The sequence below is a fragment of the Trematomus bernacchii genome, unplaced genomic scaffold (assembly GCF_902827165.1).
Source record: "Trematomus bernacchii unplaced genomic scaffold, fTreBer1.1, whole genome shotgun sequence".
Classification (NCBI taxonomy): domain Eukaryota; kingdom Metazoa; phylum Chordata; class Actinopteri; order Perciformes; family Nototheniidae; genus Trematomus; species Trematomus bernacchii.
The window spans coordinates 261,433-279,963 of record NW_022987579.1 but is presented as its reverse complement, the minus strand read 5'-3'; the positions used below and the strand labels follow the sequence as shown (position 1 = coordinate 279,963).

General features: G+C 38.6%; 2 protein-coding genes across 4 annotated transcripts in view; one reads left to right on the top strand and one right to left on the bottom strand.

Annotated features, from left to right (window-relative positions):
- Positions 1-12,202, bottom strand: part of LOC117479876 (NLR family CARD domain-containing protein 3-like) — a 76,388-nt gene extending 64,186 nt beyond the window's left edge. For 2 of the 3 annotated variants that reach the window (XM_034126982.1, XM_034126984.1), the window contains exons 1-2: positions 12,043-12,202; positions 10,903-11,019 (exon numbers count right to left, since the gene is read on the bottom strand). The gene's annotated coding sequence lies outside the window, so the exon portion shown is untranslated. The remainder of the gene's footprint in view (positions 1-10,902; positions 11,020-12,042) is intronic. The other variant, XM_034126985.1, reaches the window with a different exon arrangement.
- A 3,881-nt stretch (positions 12,203-16,083) lies between these two features.
- LOC117479878 (G2/M phase-specific E3 ubiquitin-protein ligase-like) lies at positions 16,084-18,077 on the top strand. Its single transcript, XM_034126988.1, has 3 exons — positions 16,084-16,335; positions 16,844-17,058; positions 17,374-18,077. The coding sequence occupies exons 1-3, from the start codon at positions 16,295-16,297 to the stop codon at positions 17,625-17,627; spliced, it is 510 nt and encodes a 169-aa protein (XP_033982879.1). The 5' UTR covers positions 16,084-16,294; the 3' UTR covers positions 17,628-18,077.
- The last annotated feature ends 454 nt before the right edge of the window (positions 18,078-18,531 follow it).

The window sequence follows — 18,531 nt, the reverse complement described above, 5'->3', positions numbered from 1 at the left end:
ATTTCAGTGAGAGAACAGAGCAAGCTTCTACAGTTGCACTAAGTTTTGATAACAGTTCAATATTATTTTGATAATAAAATATATTTCAATGTTGATGAATTTCATACTGTTCATTCATAATCTGATTGTCTTTGTAGCTCACTGTTGAAATAAAAAAAAACATTACAATTACAAAATAATTATATCTACAGCCCCTAAACACAAACACACCTCTTTCATAAATAACACACTTGTTCTGCAATAATATGTTTTATGTTTCCTGTAATTTTTGTTAGGAAAGGACATGCCTGAAAGACACGACTCAACATGTTCTCCTTCTCTGAGGGTCAAGAAGAACATCCAAGAGGAAAATTAAAAGCTATTGTTATGAGATGTTAAGACCAGTACAGGACATTCACTAAGAAACTACTTTTATTGTGAAGTCAGCTGATCGAATGCACCTATTTCCACATCTACACTCCATCAGCTGATTAATTCTATTTGCCTCACTTTATGAGCTTCACAACATGTACCTTGTACCGCAGAGTTTGCAACGCAAATAAATGGGGCCAATCTTCAGTCGGATGTGAATGTGTAATCTAACATTTTCAGTAAGAATAATGGACAAAAGGAGTGCAAATACAAATTCAATTTATTGAAATCTGAACCAAAAGTTAATCAAACATGTTTTAAATAAAAAAGCACATATGGACAGAAGGTGTAAACCTATTAAATGTATAAGTAAACACATTTAGTCAAATAAAGTGACAGACTAGGCCTGTGCAGTTGGTATCAGCTATGCATGGGCTCCTCCATCAGGCCTGGTCCTCCTCGCTGAGGAAAGACCCTCAGTCCTCTCCAAACCAACAGACTGGACGTCCATCACACGGAGGTTTCTCCCTGAAGTCTCTGCAGCTCTCTGGACACCACGCTGTCTCAATCCGTCCACACTGAATATGAGGGGGAAATGAGAATAATAAATGCTTTAGACAATAAGAAATATAAAGTTGACTGTTGAGTTGCTCAGTTTTTTTAGATTGTCAATACTATTACTGTATAACTAATATCCCAGGTTAAGAGGCACCTTCAAATAAAGATTGGTCTTTAAATACATTTTGTCTTTTGAATTGTTTGTCTAAAGTCAAGGATCTAGAACTGGTACTTATAGTTTTAATGATACAGTCTGGTTATAATGCTGTTTGGAGGAGGCCTCACAGGTAAGAGCACTAACTAGCTACCATCACATGCACCTTAGCTTAACTTAAATGTATTAAACGTATAATTAAGTGATAGCAAAATATAAATAACTAATGTCATGCAAACATATTAATATTTGCTTGATTCCAGTGTTGCATTTAGCACATTGCATACAAACGTTAAGGGATTTTAAGATTCTGAAGTATTATGCTAAAAACTCAATAACTTAGATTATTATTTATAGTTTTGCTGAATAGTTTCATGTCCGCTTACCTTAGAAACGTAAAATGTGACGGCAGTGTGCTGATGGGGAAGCATGTTAGCTTAGCTTCTTAGCTTGAGCTAGCTCTGTTACTTCCCAGCTGGAGGCAGAAGGTCCCGCCTCGGCTCCGCCTCTTTGCCCTTATTTGGAGCAGGATGTAGCAGGCGGGAGTTAGACTCAGACGTCACTGTCGAGCCGTTAGTGGCCGACTCCGCCTACTAAGGGCTTCTCGGCAACTCTGCAGAATCCTATGGGTGACGTCACGGACCCTACGTCCATTTATATATACAGTCTATGGTTTAGACACATGCATTCAATCGGCTCTATACGCAGATGATGGGGCTATTTGGATGAGGGGAAGAAATGCCCCATACGTAATGGAGAATATAGCTAGAGCGATTAAAAAAGTGGAGAGGTGGTCATATAACTGGGGATTCAAAATGTCAGAAAGCAAGTCATGCTACATGGTATTCACAAACAAACGCAAGATTGATGGCCAACAGCTAACACTATATGATCGTCCAATGACAAAGGTGAATGAGTTCAAATACCTAGGACTGTGGTTTGATAGCAAATATACATGGAAAATGCATATTAAACAAGTGGAAACAAAATGCAAAAAAGTATTAAATGTATTGCGAGCTGTAGCTGGATGCAACTGGGGCGCAGACAAACAAGCATTAATAGACATTTACAGATCAATTATGAGGTCCACAATAGATTATGGTTGTATAGTGTATGGAGCAGCAGCAAAAACATCGCTTTTAAAAATTGATAGAATACAATATAAAGCATTGCGGTTGTGTATTGGAGCGATAAAGTCATCCCCTATCAATGCAGTTCTGATAGAAGCAGGAGAGACACCTCTGGAGATCAGAAGAGAGAAACTTGCTCTGTCATACTGGGTCAGGCTACAAGGAAGTGGAGAGGAAAATATTTCAAACAGAATATTACAGGATTGCTGGGAATATGCAAAATTCCAGGGACGTGGGTTTGGCTGGACGAGTAAGGAGAGAACGAGGGCATATGGAGTGGAGAATATCACATTTGCTAAAGCAACCCCATTTAGCAGTGTTCCCCCAGGGCTTTTCCCAGAAGCTAAAATAGATATGAGTATTGTAGAAAGGAAAAAAGAGTGGCAAGTAAATGAAGTGGGAATTAAAACAAGTATGTATCTGAATGAGAAGTATTACAATTGCCTACAAATTTACACAGATGGTTCTAAGAACAAGGAAGAGTGTGTTGGAATTGGTATATACATCCCAGAATTTAAAATATCTATTTCAAAAAGAGCGTCTGATCAATTATCAGTGTACACAGCAGAAATGCTGGCTGTAATAATAGGATTACAGTGGGTTGAAGAGGTCAGACCAGATAGGGTGGTGATGTGCACAGATTCATTGTCCATATTACAAAGCATACAATCAACAACAACTGCCAGAGAAGACATTCTCATAGAACTGAATCATAGCCTGTTAAGACTCCACAGAGGCGGCATAGATCTGCAGTTCTGCTGGGTGCCTGCCCATGAGGGGGTGAAAGGGAACGAGTGTGCACATGAGGGGGTGAAAGGGAACGAGTGTGCTCATGAGGGGGTGAAAGGGAACGAGTGTGCTCATGAGGGGGTGAAAGGGAACGAGTGTGCACATGAGGGGGTGAAAGGGAACGAGTGTGCTCATGAGGGGGTGAAAGGGAACGAGTGTGCTGATAAATTAGCAAAAAGTGCACTGCAAAAGGAAATCACATTACCAGTTCAACTTGGAAAAGGAGAAGGAAAAGCAGTAATTAAGAAGAAAGGGATGGAGATCTGGCAGAAAAGGTGGGAGAAAGACCAGAAAGGCAAAGAGTATCACAAAGTACAAAAGACAATTACAATTCATATTTATAAAGAAAGAAACAGAAGGGAGGAAATCACGATCGCTAGACTCAGAATAAATCACACAGCATTGAATGGTACTCTGTATGTCATGGGGAAAAGTGACAGTGACAAGTGTGGGAGCTGTGGAGTAAAAGAAGATGTAGAACATATCTTGATACATTGTGTCATCTATAAAGCTGAAAGAGGAAAACTAAAGGCTAAAGTTTTAGAGGCAGAGAGGGAATGGAGTGTGGTTGATGTTTTGGGAACAAAAGGAGAGGGAGTGAGAGCTACCAGAAAAGCACTGTTTACATTCTTGAGTGAAACTGGGGTAGGAAAAAGAATTTAACATTAGGTCAGGAAAGAACATAGATTTTTATTTTTGTTTTATTTATTTCATGTTTTGTTTTTTGTTTTTTGTTGATTTATTTATTTATTTTGATTAGATCATAGGTTAAAGAGTTGGTATGATATGATGATTCATACTCATGTACAGTAGGTGGCGGTATGCACCTTTTAAGTTGTTTGCAATCCGCCAAAAAACGAAGAGAAGAAGAAGAAGAAGAAGAAGGTGAATCCGTGTATCTACGGACCATTTGTTTTTCTTTATTAAACAAGTAAACGGAAGAGTGTCTGCGAGGCGTTTTTGCTTTTTGTTTTTTACCTTACTAAAGGTACTTACCCTCATTGTAGCGAGGGGGGAGGGGGAGGGGGAGGGGGGCCGCGAAACTCGCGGAAGTGATTTCAAAACAAAAGCACTGGTTTGCTTGGAACGTTGATAATATTATAAACGAGGGGAAACGAGGAATTTAGCGATCACAACGAAAACGGCCAAGACACACATTGAGCCCAGAAAATGAATGTTATTAAGGACTGTAAATATAATAAGTCTATGTCTAAAATGGACAACATTGTTAGGAGATTTAAACTATACAGCGATTCTGCACTGCGGTCACTCAGCCGTCTCTCCACGTTGTTTTTTCAAATCAGCTGCTCTTCATTTTTTTTTTACAAATATTTGTTACCACAAGTTCTTAATAAAACTGACACTGTTGGACTCGGTATTAGTTTGCCTGCTACCAACAATACATTGAAGTACTTTTACTGTGTATTTTTTGAGAAAGACTCTGTCAAAGTCCCCTCCTGAGAACAAAAGCAAGCCACTTCTGCTAAGTTTGACTCAGTACTAGTGAAACCCCCACAAGTACTATGAAGTACTTACTGTGTAGTTACGTTATAAACTCTGAATCTTGTGGTGCTTGAAGAAATACAGACTGGTTAAGCCGGCCAGGTTATATATATGCCCTTTTTTGCAATATTTATTAAAATGTCACTAGTTATTTAAACAAACCACTATCTGAGGATAATACAAGCAACCATAAAACGCCCTTTATCTCGAGAGCCATTGAAGCCCATGAAGAATTTATCCTTCCACAAATCTTTTCATCTGCTGTCTTAATAAAGTTGCCACGTGTTTTCAAATTCAAGTTAAGGCACTATCTGTGCAGAACATGAACCTTTTAACTGCCAGACCAAGAAAAAAGCTATGGAACAATTATTTGTTTGCATTTTTGTATCAAATGGGCCACAACTAACCACAAACACATTTCTTTTTCAAATGGGCCACAACTAACCACAAACACATTTCTTTATCAAATGGGCCACAACTAACCACAAACACATTTCTTTTTTTTGACTGACCACACAGTTTGTTTTTTTGAGCCTCTACCAACTGGTCGAGCTGGCCTTCTATGGTAAAAGTGCATTTTCAACAATCATCATACAGTACAGTATTTGTATGCATCAAACTCAAATAAAACACAAACTCAAATAAAAATTATTATTTTATGGAAAATTAGCAATATATAGATATATTCATAAAAGATAATAAATTATAATTGTAAAAAAAGGAAAAAAGTAATGTAAAGTGTTTTTCATAATAAAAAAAGACTTGCTCATCTTACTGTAGATGCTGAATTGGCCTAACAAGAAACCACTGGCCTAACAGCAAATGTGTACATCCTGTGTTGGCCTAACTTGCTCATCTGTGTGCAACTTCGGGCTGAATGCCATGCATGAAATCTGCTTTATGAATTATTATCACTCTTTCACTCTGAGAATCATAAGGCAGTACTAGATGTAGTAATATTACCACAAATCTAGCCATTTATTTACCATATTTTATTGAAAAACATCTCTGAAACTCTGAAAAAGTCATATTGCTAGTTTACCATAAAAGGCCAATTCGACCGGTTGGTTGAGCATATTTTCAAAAAAATAATTACACCCTTGTTAAAACTTTGTTTGTGCATCAAGTTATCTGATTATGTTCACTCAGTGCTCTGACACTAAAACATGTCAAAAATGACATGGTTACCTTACAAAAGTTGACCAAAAAGAGTGATTTCGTCAGCAGTGATTTTTAGCATGCCAACTTTCTCAGTTGAAGCCATTGACTGTATATATAAATACAAGTTGAAGCTAGCTGAAGGGCTTTCTATTCGAACCACAGTGACATCTAGAGGTTGTTTTGTGCATAACATGTCAACCAAATGGTAGAGCTGGCTGAATCAGATGGAGTAAAACTTTTTTATTTATTTTTCAACAAGATATCAAGACACAAAATGAGCTCTACCAAATGGTGGCGCTGGCTGTTAAAGGGTTAAAAATATTCTTCATTTGCAGTATTTTATTTTAAAAGTGTTCAGAAAGACTGCATCAATGATATGCTATATATATATAATATGAATATTTGTATTAACTTCAACCAAAGTCAATTTAAATAGAGGGCAAAAATGGGTTAATTGCCATGGATGTGGTGTTTGATATAGTTTACGTTCAATTTCAACTATTTTAGGCAGAAAAACGTCTATTGACTAAATACTTTTTAATAATTTACTATTTAGAAAGGTTTTTGTGAGAAATCATTTCAAAAGTAAACTTTTTTTTCCTTTTGTATTTAAATTTGAAATGTTTGCACCAAACATTATTCATTTATACATTTTTATCAATTGTTTAAAATTATGAATCCATTTATTTTATTGTATTTCCTTGAGGCTGGGGAAGATATCCAGCATGTAGTTCAACATGCAAATGTTCTAATCAGAGTTCATACACTTTTTCACCAATGCTTCTCCATGACTTCTCCATGACCTATACCTAATTTTCCATGACCAAAAACATTACTCTGTCTCAGCGGTTCCACTGAAAATGGTTTATTTTAACATGGAACAGGAAAATAGGGTCTGAAACATGTTGTCCCTTTCTAAAACAAATCCAATAGTAGGCTTACTAGCTTCTACAGGCTAAAGCAACTAAAATCTCTCACCAGCAAAACACCTCGTCAGTTAAATGCCATTTTACGTTTCATTACTATACGATACAGTATTTATTATCATTATAGTATTACTATTTTGGCGATTAGCTAAAATATAAATTATATTTGATGCAATTTTAGTCACATTTCCATGACTTTTCCAAAACTTTGGGGAAAATATTGTTTTCCATAACTTTTCCAGGGCCTGGAATTAGCATTTTGAATTTCCATGACTTTTCCAGGTTTTTAATGACCATAAGAACCCTGTCTAATACAAGTAAGTATAAGTATAATGGAAAAGTAAATAAAAAAAGTTTCATAGGAGGATGTGGAATTATTTTCTCTCACCGTACACAATCAAACAATCTATAATTTAGCTCTGGCCTTCACTCACAAAAAAACATTTAGTTGAATTGGACACATTTTTCGAAGCTCTGACATGCAATGACTGGGACTGGTGGAAGAATCTGCGAGGAATTAACTAGGAGCAGAGAAATAATCATATTTTAAAAGACAGCAGCCAACAAGAGTCACAAGGGTGTGTCACTTTGCTGAAGGATAGACCAGAGGCCTGTACTACGAAGCTGGATTTTCTCTTAGCCAGCTAAATTCAGGGAAATCTCGGGCTTTCCGGTCCTACGACGCTGGTTCTCTTTTTAGCAGGCTAGATTTCCATGGTAACTTATGCTGAGCGGCAAACCTGCTCCGGAGCAGGTTAGGTGGCAGGCTAAGAGATCAACTCAGTGAAAGCACCGCCTGCTGACCAATCAGAGCTCCGTGTGCGGAGTTTAAAGCGATCAATTCATATGACAGGAGGAGAAAGGAAATACAGTTTAAACTGCCGTTGCAGGAAAGACGACCGGCCAAAATCAACTGACTGTGTGAACGTGAAAATTAATAGAATATCCCCTCCCATCTTCAGAGCAATCTGACTATTATAACATTAGCGTTAAGAAAGCTTACTTAAATATCTGCCACGACATAAGTAACCGGATCAGAGTAACATTAAGTACAGTCCGCGGCACTGTGAGTGCAGACGTAGATGTGTCCCATTATCATTCATATCATATCACATCATAATGTATCATATATCTCCTTATTTGAGTCAGCTTCTTGAGCCGTATCTGGCCGTGCAACACTCACAGTGTCACATACTGTATGCAGAAGTATTATTTTAAGCAACACATTAAATTGACGAAACACTCGAGTCAAATTCTCCTAATTAAAGTCAGATCCACTCGTGTCTTGGACGGGGCAGTGATTTCATAAACCTGTTAATGTACGCATTCAAACACTTTTTCTTTTACCAGCTGTATTCACCTTGCAGGTGCAGCTATGTGGCTTTTATCCTGGGTAAAGTGTTTAAGTCATGGATGTTTAAAGTTTAACTTCCTCATATTTGACTAATATTAAAGTTCACTTTTCATTCAGGAAGTATCGCTGTCAGTACGCTTCTCCGTGTTTGAGATTGGTCGAATGCTCCAAATACCACCCCTTTCATGTGAACGCGCACCTAACTAGATAGGACACGGCGGCTTGAGCGATCCACTTGATATCCAGCGTCGTAGTACAGTTTAGCGCCAGCGCGTATGTTTTGGATTACGCCAACCGGCTAACTCCAACATATCCAGGTTAAGTTGAACCAGCTTCGTAGTACAGGCCTCAGCTATCCAGGCCAGACTCTAAAGACTTTGCATGGTGTAAAATGCTGCTGCTGCAGTACTAGTGCTGATATCATGTCTACCATCCTCTTAAAATACTCTGTCCAACAATATAAGTCTCATGAAGAAAGGTGTTTTAACGCTTATTCAAAATAGTAGAGAAACATGCATTCTAGTACTCAGGAGGGGACTTTGACAGAGGATTACTAAAAAAAAAGTACTTCATTTTATTGTTGGTAGCAGGCAAACTAATACCGAGTCCAACAGTGTCAGTTTTATTAAGAACTTGCGGTAAAAAATATTTGTAAAAAAAAATGAAGAGCAGCTGATTTGAAAAAACAAAGTGGAGAGACGGCTGAGTGACCGCAGTGCAGAATCGCTGTATAGTTTAAATCTCCTAACAATGTTGTCCATTTTAGACACAGACTTATTATATTTACAGTCCTTAATAACATTCATTTTCTGGGCTCAATGTGTGTCTTGGCCGTTTTCGTTGTGATCGCTAAATTCACCTTGTTTCCCCTCGTTTATAATATTATCACCGTTCCAAGCAAAGGAGTGCTTTTGTTTTGAAATCACTTCCGCGAGTTTCGCGGCCCCCCCTCCCCCTCCCCCCTCGCTCCAATGACCATTAGACCATTTAGTAAGGTAAAAAACTAAAAGCAAAAACGCCTCGCAGACACTCTTCCGTTTACTTGTTTAATAAAGAAAACAAATGGTCCGTAGATACACGGATTCATCTCCCTCCATCATGTTGATTTGAATCAGAAGTTCTGAACATGAGCCCGCCCCGCTCGACCTTCTGAGCCAATCACAGCGCGATAATGACCTGCCTTCCGTTTCAACCATACTCCTTCCGTTTCCACTATACTTTCTCTCACACATACATGTATTCTTCTCTTGCATACATATATTGTCTTCACACATACATACATTCTTCTCTTGCATACATATATTGTCTTCATACATACATACATTCTTCTCTTGCATACATATATTGTCTTCATACATGCATACATTCTTCTCTTGCATACATATATTGTCTTCATACATACATGCATGCATTCTTCTCTTGCATACATATATTGTCTTCATACATGCATATATTATTTATAATATTAAATGTAAACATTGAATGAATGTGCATGAGAGCAAAATGTATAAATATGAGCATTAAAATATATGAATATGAGAACAAAATGTAAAAATGTGTGAGTGAAAAACTTATAAATGTGTGAGTGACAATGTATGAATGTGTGCATTGAAATATGATAATATGAGAGCAGAATGTATGAATGTGTGAGTGTAAATATATACGTGTGTGAGAGTGAAAATATATGTATGTAAAAGGAGAATGTATGTATGTAAGAGTGAAAATGTATGTATGTAAAAGGAGAATATATGTGTGTAAGAGGGAAAATATATGTATGTAAAAGGAGAATGTATGTGCGTGAGAGGACCAGTATGAATTACGGCCTGTACGGCCCCTCATACAAAAACAACAACACTGAAGTAGATAAACAACTGATTTCATATTTAGCAGAGAGAAAGATGTGGTTTGTTCCTGTGGTTCCGCTCAGGGTGTGGTTACTTTAAAGAGTTACTTTAAAGAGTCCCTATGAGGGTCCAGAGACTTACAATCATGCAGCAAATTTACAAAACAGTTCTAAATTGAGACGAGATTTTTCATTAACCGCACGTTAAGTTTGACAATGTCAATTTGAAGGGTCTTAATTGGGTCATGAGTTTGCACAGATGTACTATTTTCACTTTAATTAATAAACTAGGGATTGTTTTGAGTCTGCGGGTGTTTTTCTTGTTGATTTTTCTGCATTTGGTACTTTTACATTAAATACTTTAAGGACATTTTGCTCATCATACTTTAGTACATACACACGTGTCAATGTAGGATTGTTCATGCATTCTTCCAGCGTGTTATTACATTTTATTATGGATTTGTTGTCAAAGCACTTCAGATATTCATTGCTATCGGGATGTTAAGAGCATTCCATGGAATATAACAACAAGTGTATCTCGAGCCGGTTTCTCAAACTTACCTACCCTACCTTTAACATTAACTTTTTAAACTTTTAACTTTAACTTAAATGCATTCACTACAGGACCTCCGAACTTTTAACATTCCTGACGTCTGTGCAATGTTTTACAACTGACAGAGCCAACTGTGCTCGGACCCAGTCAGCACTGGAAGTCAGAATCAAACATCCACAAACATTTCAATTGAGAATGCAGTTTGGATGTATAGGAACATATTTGTTGAGGCTGATTTTGTATAAACCTTCAAATGTAATATATTCTCTGAATTGCTTTTCCTGCTAATGTGTTGTCCAGCCCACCAACATGAATATATTATTATCAACATAATACCAAGTATTGTTATTCTTAGTTATCATTACACATAGACACATAGATACATGTTTACATGTTTCTTCATGCCCCGATGTCAGACCGGTTCAGACTGCATTCTTCACTGATGACGTGAACTCAGAGTACAGTCTGAGAAACAGCAGGACATGGAAATCTTTCAAAAATCATTCTGCTAAAGCTTAAGCTAAACAGATGGCGCCGGTGACAATGGGGTGTCTTTAACACATCACAAACTGATTCTCACCTGCTGAGCTCTCTTCAGGTCCACAGAAACACTGCTGATCTGGTCCTCCTCAGTCCTGGTTCTGCCTGTCGTTATCTCTGCTTGTTACTGAACACTGACGGTTCTTCCCGCCCTCACCTGCAGAGAGAATGGGGTGTGTGTGTTTGAGGGGCGGAGTTTGATATGAAGGTAGATATGGTGCAAAATGCGAGAGCGTGTAAAACCTGATGTGAGCACTTGCAGAAAAGAAATCTGAGCTTGTGTGCATACATTTACACTTGTATAACATATCCACGTATCTGTGAACCACATTTGAAGTCACAGAAGAAAAAAAAAAGTTTTGTAGCTTGTAGAAAAAAAATGAACTTAGTGATGAAATGTTCACTTGCAGAAAAATATATATTTTTTAAATATATTTTCCATTACAACTGCAACTTGGTTATTACAACCTCTCAAATCAGTCATTACAACTTCACGAATCTGCTCTGTGGCAGTATTTGGTACACTTCTTGCGATGAATGTGTCGCAAAAGTAATTTTTAGGTTTGTGCACAGATGGAAGGCTGACAGGCAGGTAGGCCATCCAGTTATTTCAGCCGGGCCGGCTCAAATGATTGGTCGTGCTTTTTACAGAACTACGGCTTCCACTGATGAAATGTTTTTATGGATTTTTTGTCAAAGCACTTCAGATATTCATTGCTATCGGGATGTTAAGAGCATTCCATGGAATATAACAACAAGTGTATCTCGAGCCGGTTTCTCAAACTTACCTACCCCACCTTTAACATTAACTTTTTAAACTTTTAACTTTAACTTAAATGCATTCACTACAGGACCTCCGAACTTTTAACATTCCTGACGTCTGTGCAATGTTGTACAGACGTCAGGAATATATTATTATCAACATAATACCAAGTATTGTTATTCTTAGTTATCATTACACATAGACACATAGATACATGTTTACATGTTTCTTCATGCCCCGATGTCAGACCGGTTCAGACCTGCCCTGCATTCTTCACTGATGACGTGAACTCAGAGTACAGTCTGAGAAACAGCAGGACATGGAGATCTTTCTAAAATCAATCTGCTAAAGCTTAAGCTAAAAAGATGGCGCCGGTGACAATGGGGTGTCTTTAACACATCACAAACTGATTCTCACCTGCTGAGCTCTCTTCAGGTCCACAGAAACACTGCTGATCTGGTCCTCCTCAGTCCTGGTTCTGCCTGTCGTTATCTCTGCTTGTTGCTGAACACTGACGGTTCTTCCCGCCCTCACCTGCAGAGAGAATGGGGTGTGTGTGTTTGGGGGGCGGAGTTTGAAGTGCTGTAGTAGTTTTCCACTCAGGAGGAACAGACAAAGATCAAGGTTCTGGTTCAAGGCTTTTATTGTCACGTGTGCACGGCTAGCCCCTCCTCCAACACACACGAACGTGCACATGACCAATGAGGGCACGAGATAAGTTTGTGCACAGATGGAAGGCTGACAGGCAGGTAGGCCATCCAGTTACTTTAGCCGGGACGGCTAAAATGATTGGTCGTGCTTTTTACAGAACTACGGCTTCCACTGATGAAATGTTTTTATGGATTTTTTGTCAAAGCACTTCAGATATTCATTGCTATCTGGATGTTAAGAGCATTCCATGGAATATAACAACAAGTGTATCTCGAGCCGGTTTCTCAAACTTACCTACCCCACCTTTAAATGTTCTGCTAGTGACATAATCATTTTCATCTGAACACTGCACCATGTGGCCCTCAGTGTGTGTGTGTGTGTGTGTGTGTGTGTGTGTGTGTGTGTGTGTGTGTGTGTGTGTGTGTGTGTGTATGTGTGTGTGTGTGTATGTGTATGTGTATGTGTATGTGTATGTGTGAGTGTGAGTGTGAGTGTGAGTTTGTGTGTGTGTGTGTGTGTGTGTGTGTGTGTGTGTGTGTGTGTGTGTGTGTGTGTTTGTCTCCGTGTGTCTGTGTGTCTGTTTCTCTGTGAGTGAGTGTGTGCGCTCGCGTGTGTGAGCCAAACAAAAATATGAGGGGCCGCACACATTCATACATTGTCACTCACACATTTATACGTTTTTCACTCACACATTTATACGTTTGTCACTCACACATTTATACGTTTTTCACTCACACATTTTTACATTTTGTTCTCATATTCATATATTCTAATGCTCATATTTATACATTTTGCTCTCATGCACATTCATTCAATGTTTACATTTAATATTATAAATAATATATGCATGTATGAAGACAATATATGTATGCAAGAGAAGAATGTATGTATGTGTGAAGACAATATATGTATGCAAGAGAAGTATACATGTATGTGTATGAGAAAGTATAGTGGAAACGGAAGGAGCATGCTTAGGAGATTTAAACTATCCAGCGATTCTGTATGAGAGGCCGTCTAGCTCACAACTCATACTTGGTCTTACAAACAATATCAGAATCTCTCATGTACACCACCAGACTCTTTCACACACAGTATCATACCGTCTTTAACGTACTGTCATTCCTTCCTTCATTTCCTATCATACTATCATACATAAATAACTATTCTCTCTCACACACAAAAACAAATCTCTTAAACGCACCATCATACTCTCGTACACACACCACTATTGTCTTTCACATACAACTATAATCTAATAGAACATTATAATAGTGTATGTGAAAGAGGATAGTAGTATGTGTGTAATCGGTAAACAATGTATGTAAGACAGAATAATAACCTATGTAAGAGGGAATAGTATTTCATGTTAATAACAATAGTTGTCTATGTAAAACGGAATAGCAGTGAATGAAAGGCCGAATAATAGCTTATATAAGAGGTAATAATAGTTCATGTGAATGACTATATAGCTATGTGTATAAACAGAATGATAGGGTGTGTGCATAAGAATAGTTATGTGTGTGAGAGAGTATGATTGAAAAGGAAGTGAGTATGATTGAAAAGGAAGTTGGACTAAATTCTCAGTTCCTGATTGGCTCTACGTTTTTTGTTTGACGGACACCGCCCACCCCCACATAGCGCCATTGTGAGATGAGAAAATGGTGGAAAGGGAGCGACTTAATGAAGCCATAGGCCTCTTAACTAATATTTTAGATAGGCCTTCTCCAAATGTTGTCACATCGCTGTCAGGAATGATGGATCAAAGGCGACAGTCGACGTCGTCCACAGTAGGCAATTCTAGTGTGAGCGTTGACGAGGAATTGCAGCGGGCCTTCAGACGTGGATCAGGTGCATCAGGGAGTGGCGGTGGAGCCTCATTAGGCGCCAACCTGAACCAAGTGCTGCAACCCCGATATCAAACTCCGCAGTATTTTGGGGGATGGACTTCAAAGTCAAGGAAGAGGTACGTTTATTTTTTAAATGTCAACCGTGGTCATTTTAATATGTATGTTGTTAATTGAAGCCGTTTCTTACTGCTTGAAGCTAACGCTTTATTAACCTACTATAGCGGGGCAGTCAAATGTTAGAAACGAGACTAATCACAGGGTTCCCGCGGGGTCTTAAAAAGCCTTACATTTAATAATCAGAATTTAAGCCCTTAAATATGATTTTAAAAATCAAGAAAGGTCTTCAATATGATTTAATAGGTCTTTAAACGGATTTGGAAGGTACTTCTGTGTTGCAGTTCCCCCCCCAAATTATTTATATGGAAATAAATCAACATGGAACCAATAACTTGCTGCAATAACTTTGCATCCCCTGGCCCCTTATTGGAGAACACCCAGCTAGTAACTAGCAACCAAGCGTTAGCTAGCGTCAGTTCAGAGCCGGAGGTATCTTCACATCTTTTTACGAACATTATGGGGAAGTGTAAGTTTAACCGAATATGGTTGGAGAAAGGGGCATTTAGTGCTTGGTTGAAACTAGTGAAGGGGAACGTGTTAGAAGCCCGCTGCACCTTATGCTAGTGTGTAAAGGCTTTTGGAATTTTTTTTGGTCACTTGTATAGTTTAGTAAATAAGTTAAAAAGGATGCCATGATGTCAAAATACATTTTCCTCAGTAATCTTGGGTGTCTAACATAAATGGATATAGCACTGAGTTATAATCAGCCAGTCAAATGTGTTCAGAATTTAAACCACTATTTTTTAGCGAAGCAGATATGTCACACAGACCCTGTCTGCCTCCAAATCCCCTGCAAATGCTATAGGCTCATTGGTCGTAACTGTGCCATTCTAGCTCATCTCAAAGTCTGCAATTGGCTGCGGAATATTTACGTTACTTTTGTTATAATTTTTCAGCATTATGCTGCAATCTTTATGTAAATCCACGTTAGCAGTACAAGATGTACTTAATAAGAGGATTTCTGATATTTGTCACAGTTCTGCTCCATCATTCACCAGTAGTTTTCCATTCACCTGTCTCACCTGTTAACCACACCCACGTTTTTGCTCACTCTCTTTCTCTTCTGCACCCATTAGCTTTACTGCCAGTATTTAAACCCACACCTGACACACACCCGTTGCCAGATGGTACTTTGCCTTCATGCTAGTCTTTCACGCGTTTGTCACCAGATTGCCCACCCGGTTCTGACCCTGCCTGTCCCTGACCTGCCTGCTCTGCCTGTTCCCTGATCCTGCCTGTCCCTGGACTATCCTGCCTTGCCTGCTGTCTGACCCTGCCTGTACCTACGTTGACCGCCTCGCCTGCTCCCTGACCCTCTGCCCGGCCCTGACTCACCTTCTGCCCGCTGTCCTCTGGTTCGTCGGCCTGCACATCATCCGGCTGATACTGTTCTGCTGGTATTCCTCTGCTCTGGTAGTATTACCAATAAAGTACATTACCAATACTCCTTGGTTTCTCGAGTGCTGCATTTGGGTCCTTCATAAGATCGTGACAATATTAACAATTTAATTTCTTTTGATGTCTTCCATATCTTACACCAGTCTAAACTCCTGAAAGAAATAATTGGTCTGCCTTCTATATACATGATTTTAAACTATTACTAAACTATTTTTAATGAAAAGTACAGGTTTAGGATCATTGTGTCACCAACAGAAAATATTTACTGCTCTGGTAAAACGGCAAGATATTTGTGGTGATATATCTGATTTCTTAGATTCATGCCTCTTTTGTAGTATTTGCTGTTGATAACAACTTAATCCGCAGTAAAGGCGCTTCTTCTGCCGTTGCAGTTGAGTCGAGCCAACCCTGAGCTGTTTGACTTGACCCATGCTTTGTGGTTCCTCCCCCGACTGCACTCGGCTACACTCGTCTACTTTCGATGCAAGCAGCAGCTCATCTCAAACTTTCTTTTTTGTTTTGTTTGTAGGTGTCAGATGTTCTTCTTTGAATGACCTCTCACCACAGAACCACTCCAAGATGTTCTTGCAAATGCAGGGTGTCTCAGGCCTTTGAAATCCATAGAAGACAGAGACCTGTTGGTCCAAGACATTACCATGTTCCAGGTGGTCCACAGAGTTGCAGGAGCATTTGAAAGGTTTGTGCAACACTATTGCCTATAAACCAAATTAGTGATATCATTTAGGTGCTAACAAAAAAGCTAAAGCTGACTATATTTTAAACCTTTTTTTCAAACAAAGATACAAGAAGAAAAATGTTTGAACGTGTATATTTTTATTGAAAAGAGATTGTTCCTTATAAAATAGGGCTGTGTAAGAATAAAATAAACACAATCAAATCAGTTCATGTGGTCAGAAACATATTACTCCCTGTAAATGAAGCTCTGAAGTATGTCTTTCTGAACAAATTACATTAATTCATTTTCCCAATTGTTTGGCAAGTCTGAGCATATTAATTAAAGATTGTCACAAACATCAAACTTTGTTTTTGCCCTCTTAGATTTCATACTGATCTCTGATGGACATTTTTTATTTTCGAGCTATTTTTCTGCAATGGTGATGGAATATATCTCTTTAGTTCTTTACTATTAGCTAACACAATTGTTCACACAAATTCTTCTCTTGACCCTCATTTGTATACTGTAGATTTAAGGAGGGGCTAAAGGTCCTTGGCGTTCTAGATGCAATTAAAATGCATCCAGAAAGTTTCCGGCCTTTGATGTGCCACGAACCATCGGCTCTCACTGCTGACGTAATGGACCATCTATTCCATATCCTGCTGTCTGAAGTGGGAAGCAACAAAAGAAGGACAGAGGAAGTTGTGGTACCCTTTTGGAGGGATTACCTGCAGGATGTGGAAGGTTAATACTGCTGCTAGATGTAGTACTGTCTCCAATGATGTTGATCACTTGGTGTGCAAAGACTTGCTACAACATTACATACTAATGCCACATTGACATTACTCTTTTCATTGTCTGCCTTTTTCCTTAATCTTGCTTTGATTCTATTTCCTTTTTCTTCCTTTCTTTCTGTCTTAAAATATCCTCTTACTTGTCACATGTTTGGTTTCTTTGTCTTTCATTCTTTACTAATAGATTTTTTCTGTATGGTATTTTGTACTTGCTGGTATGGTTTAAAATTGTAATTATTGTTTTGCTTGCTTTACTGTGTTTTAGATCAAGAGGGACCACCAAAGTTAGGGAAAATCCTTGCCTTTGCAACAGGTGCAAGTGTCATCCCTCCAGTTGGCTTCTCTCCTCAGCCATCAATTGATTTCCTGCATGGGCATCCCTCCAGCCCCAAACAGCGTCTGCCCATGGCGAACACTTGCATAAACTGCCTGAAGTTGCCGCTGCTTGAGACTTATGATGATTTTAAAGAGTGCATGGACTTTGCACTAGGTAACACACAGGGTTTTGGAAGAGAGTAATGGGAACATTATGTTCGTTCCATCTACCTCGTTCAGGAGGTTTCAGCCAGGTTCTTGAAGCAATGTGAACAACAATTTTTGTTTTTAATTTTAGCGAAGTGCAAAAAAACATTATTCTTTAAAAGTCACTTTTATTATTTATCAACCATTGTACATTGCTTTATTAGTGCTGACTGAGTAACTGGGCACATCATTAAGGTATTATGGCCCAGTGGTGCAACAAATCACATAAATATATAACTTACTTTCAGTCTGTTTAAAAACAAACAGTGCTTGTTTTGTTACTTTAAGTGTGAACCATTTCCAGTGTTTACTGTTCACTAAGAACATTCACCAGAACTAAAAAAAATGATATGCCGTGATTACCATCATCACTCAAAGGGTCAAATAGTTCTTCAATTCTGTTCATCATGGTTTGATTAACATTAAAGTCATTTACCGGAACCACAATGTTGTTGTCTGTCACTAATGGTAAGGGGATGTGTTCATTGACTCCAACTGTCTCATTTCCTTCAAAAATGTCATCAATTGCCAAGTTTCCAGCTCCAGCACTGTTTAGAACTCCTCTCTGCCACAGTTGGAGAGGAGTTTGTCCACCCATTGTAGATAATCCATGGTGGTTCCACTGATTTTGGAATTCAGCAGCTGACCTTTGAACTCTTGGCAGGTAGATGTAGTGAAGACAAAACAAATGGAGGTCATTCGTAGAATCCAATATGCCCTCATTTTCCATGAAGGTAAAAAGGTTACTAAAGTGGAACGAGACAACTCTGTTAAGCTCTGCCCACAGCCGTTCTATCCTCTGGTTATGGACACTGCGTCCCGTAATGACACTGCCTCTGTTTAATCCCCTTCTCTCTAGCATATACCTGGCAACCCCTGTGTTTTCCATGCCATGGTCACA

Bases quoted from the DNA above. Each gene is read 5' to 3' on its own strand.
- LOC117479878 (XM_034126988.1), top strand. From the start codon at position 16,295: ATGTTCCAGGTGGTCCACAGAGTTGCAGGAGCATTTGAAAG. The intron at 16,336-16,843 runs GTTTGTGCAACA...TGTATACTGTAG, and splicing joins GTTGCAGGAGCATTTGAAAG to ATTTAAGGAGGGGCTAAAGG. The intron at 17,059-17,373 runs GTTAATACTGCT...ACTGTGTTTTAG, and splicing joins TTACCTGCAGGATGTGGAAG to ATCAAGAGGGACCACCAAAG.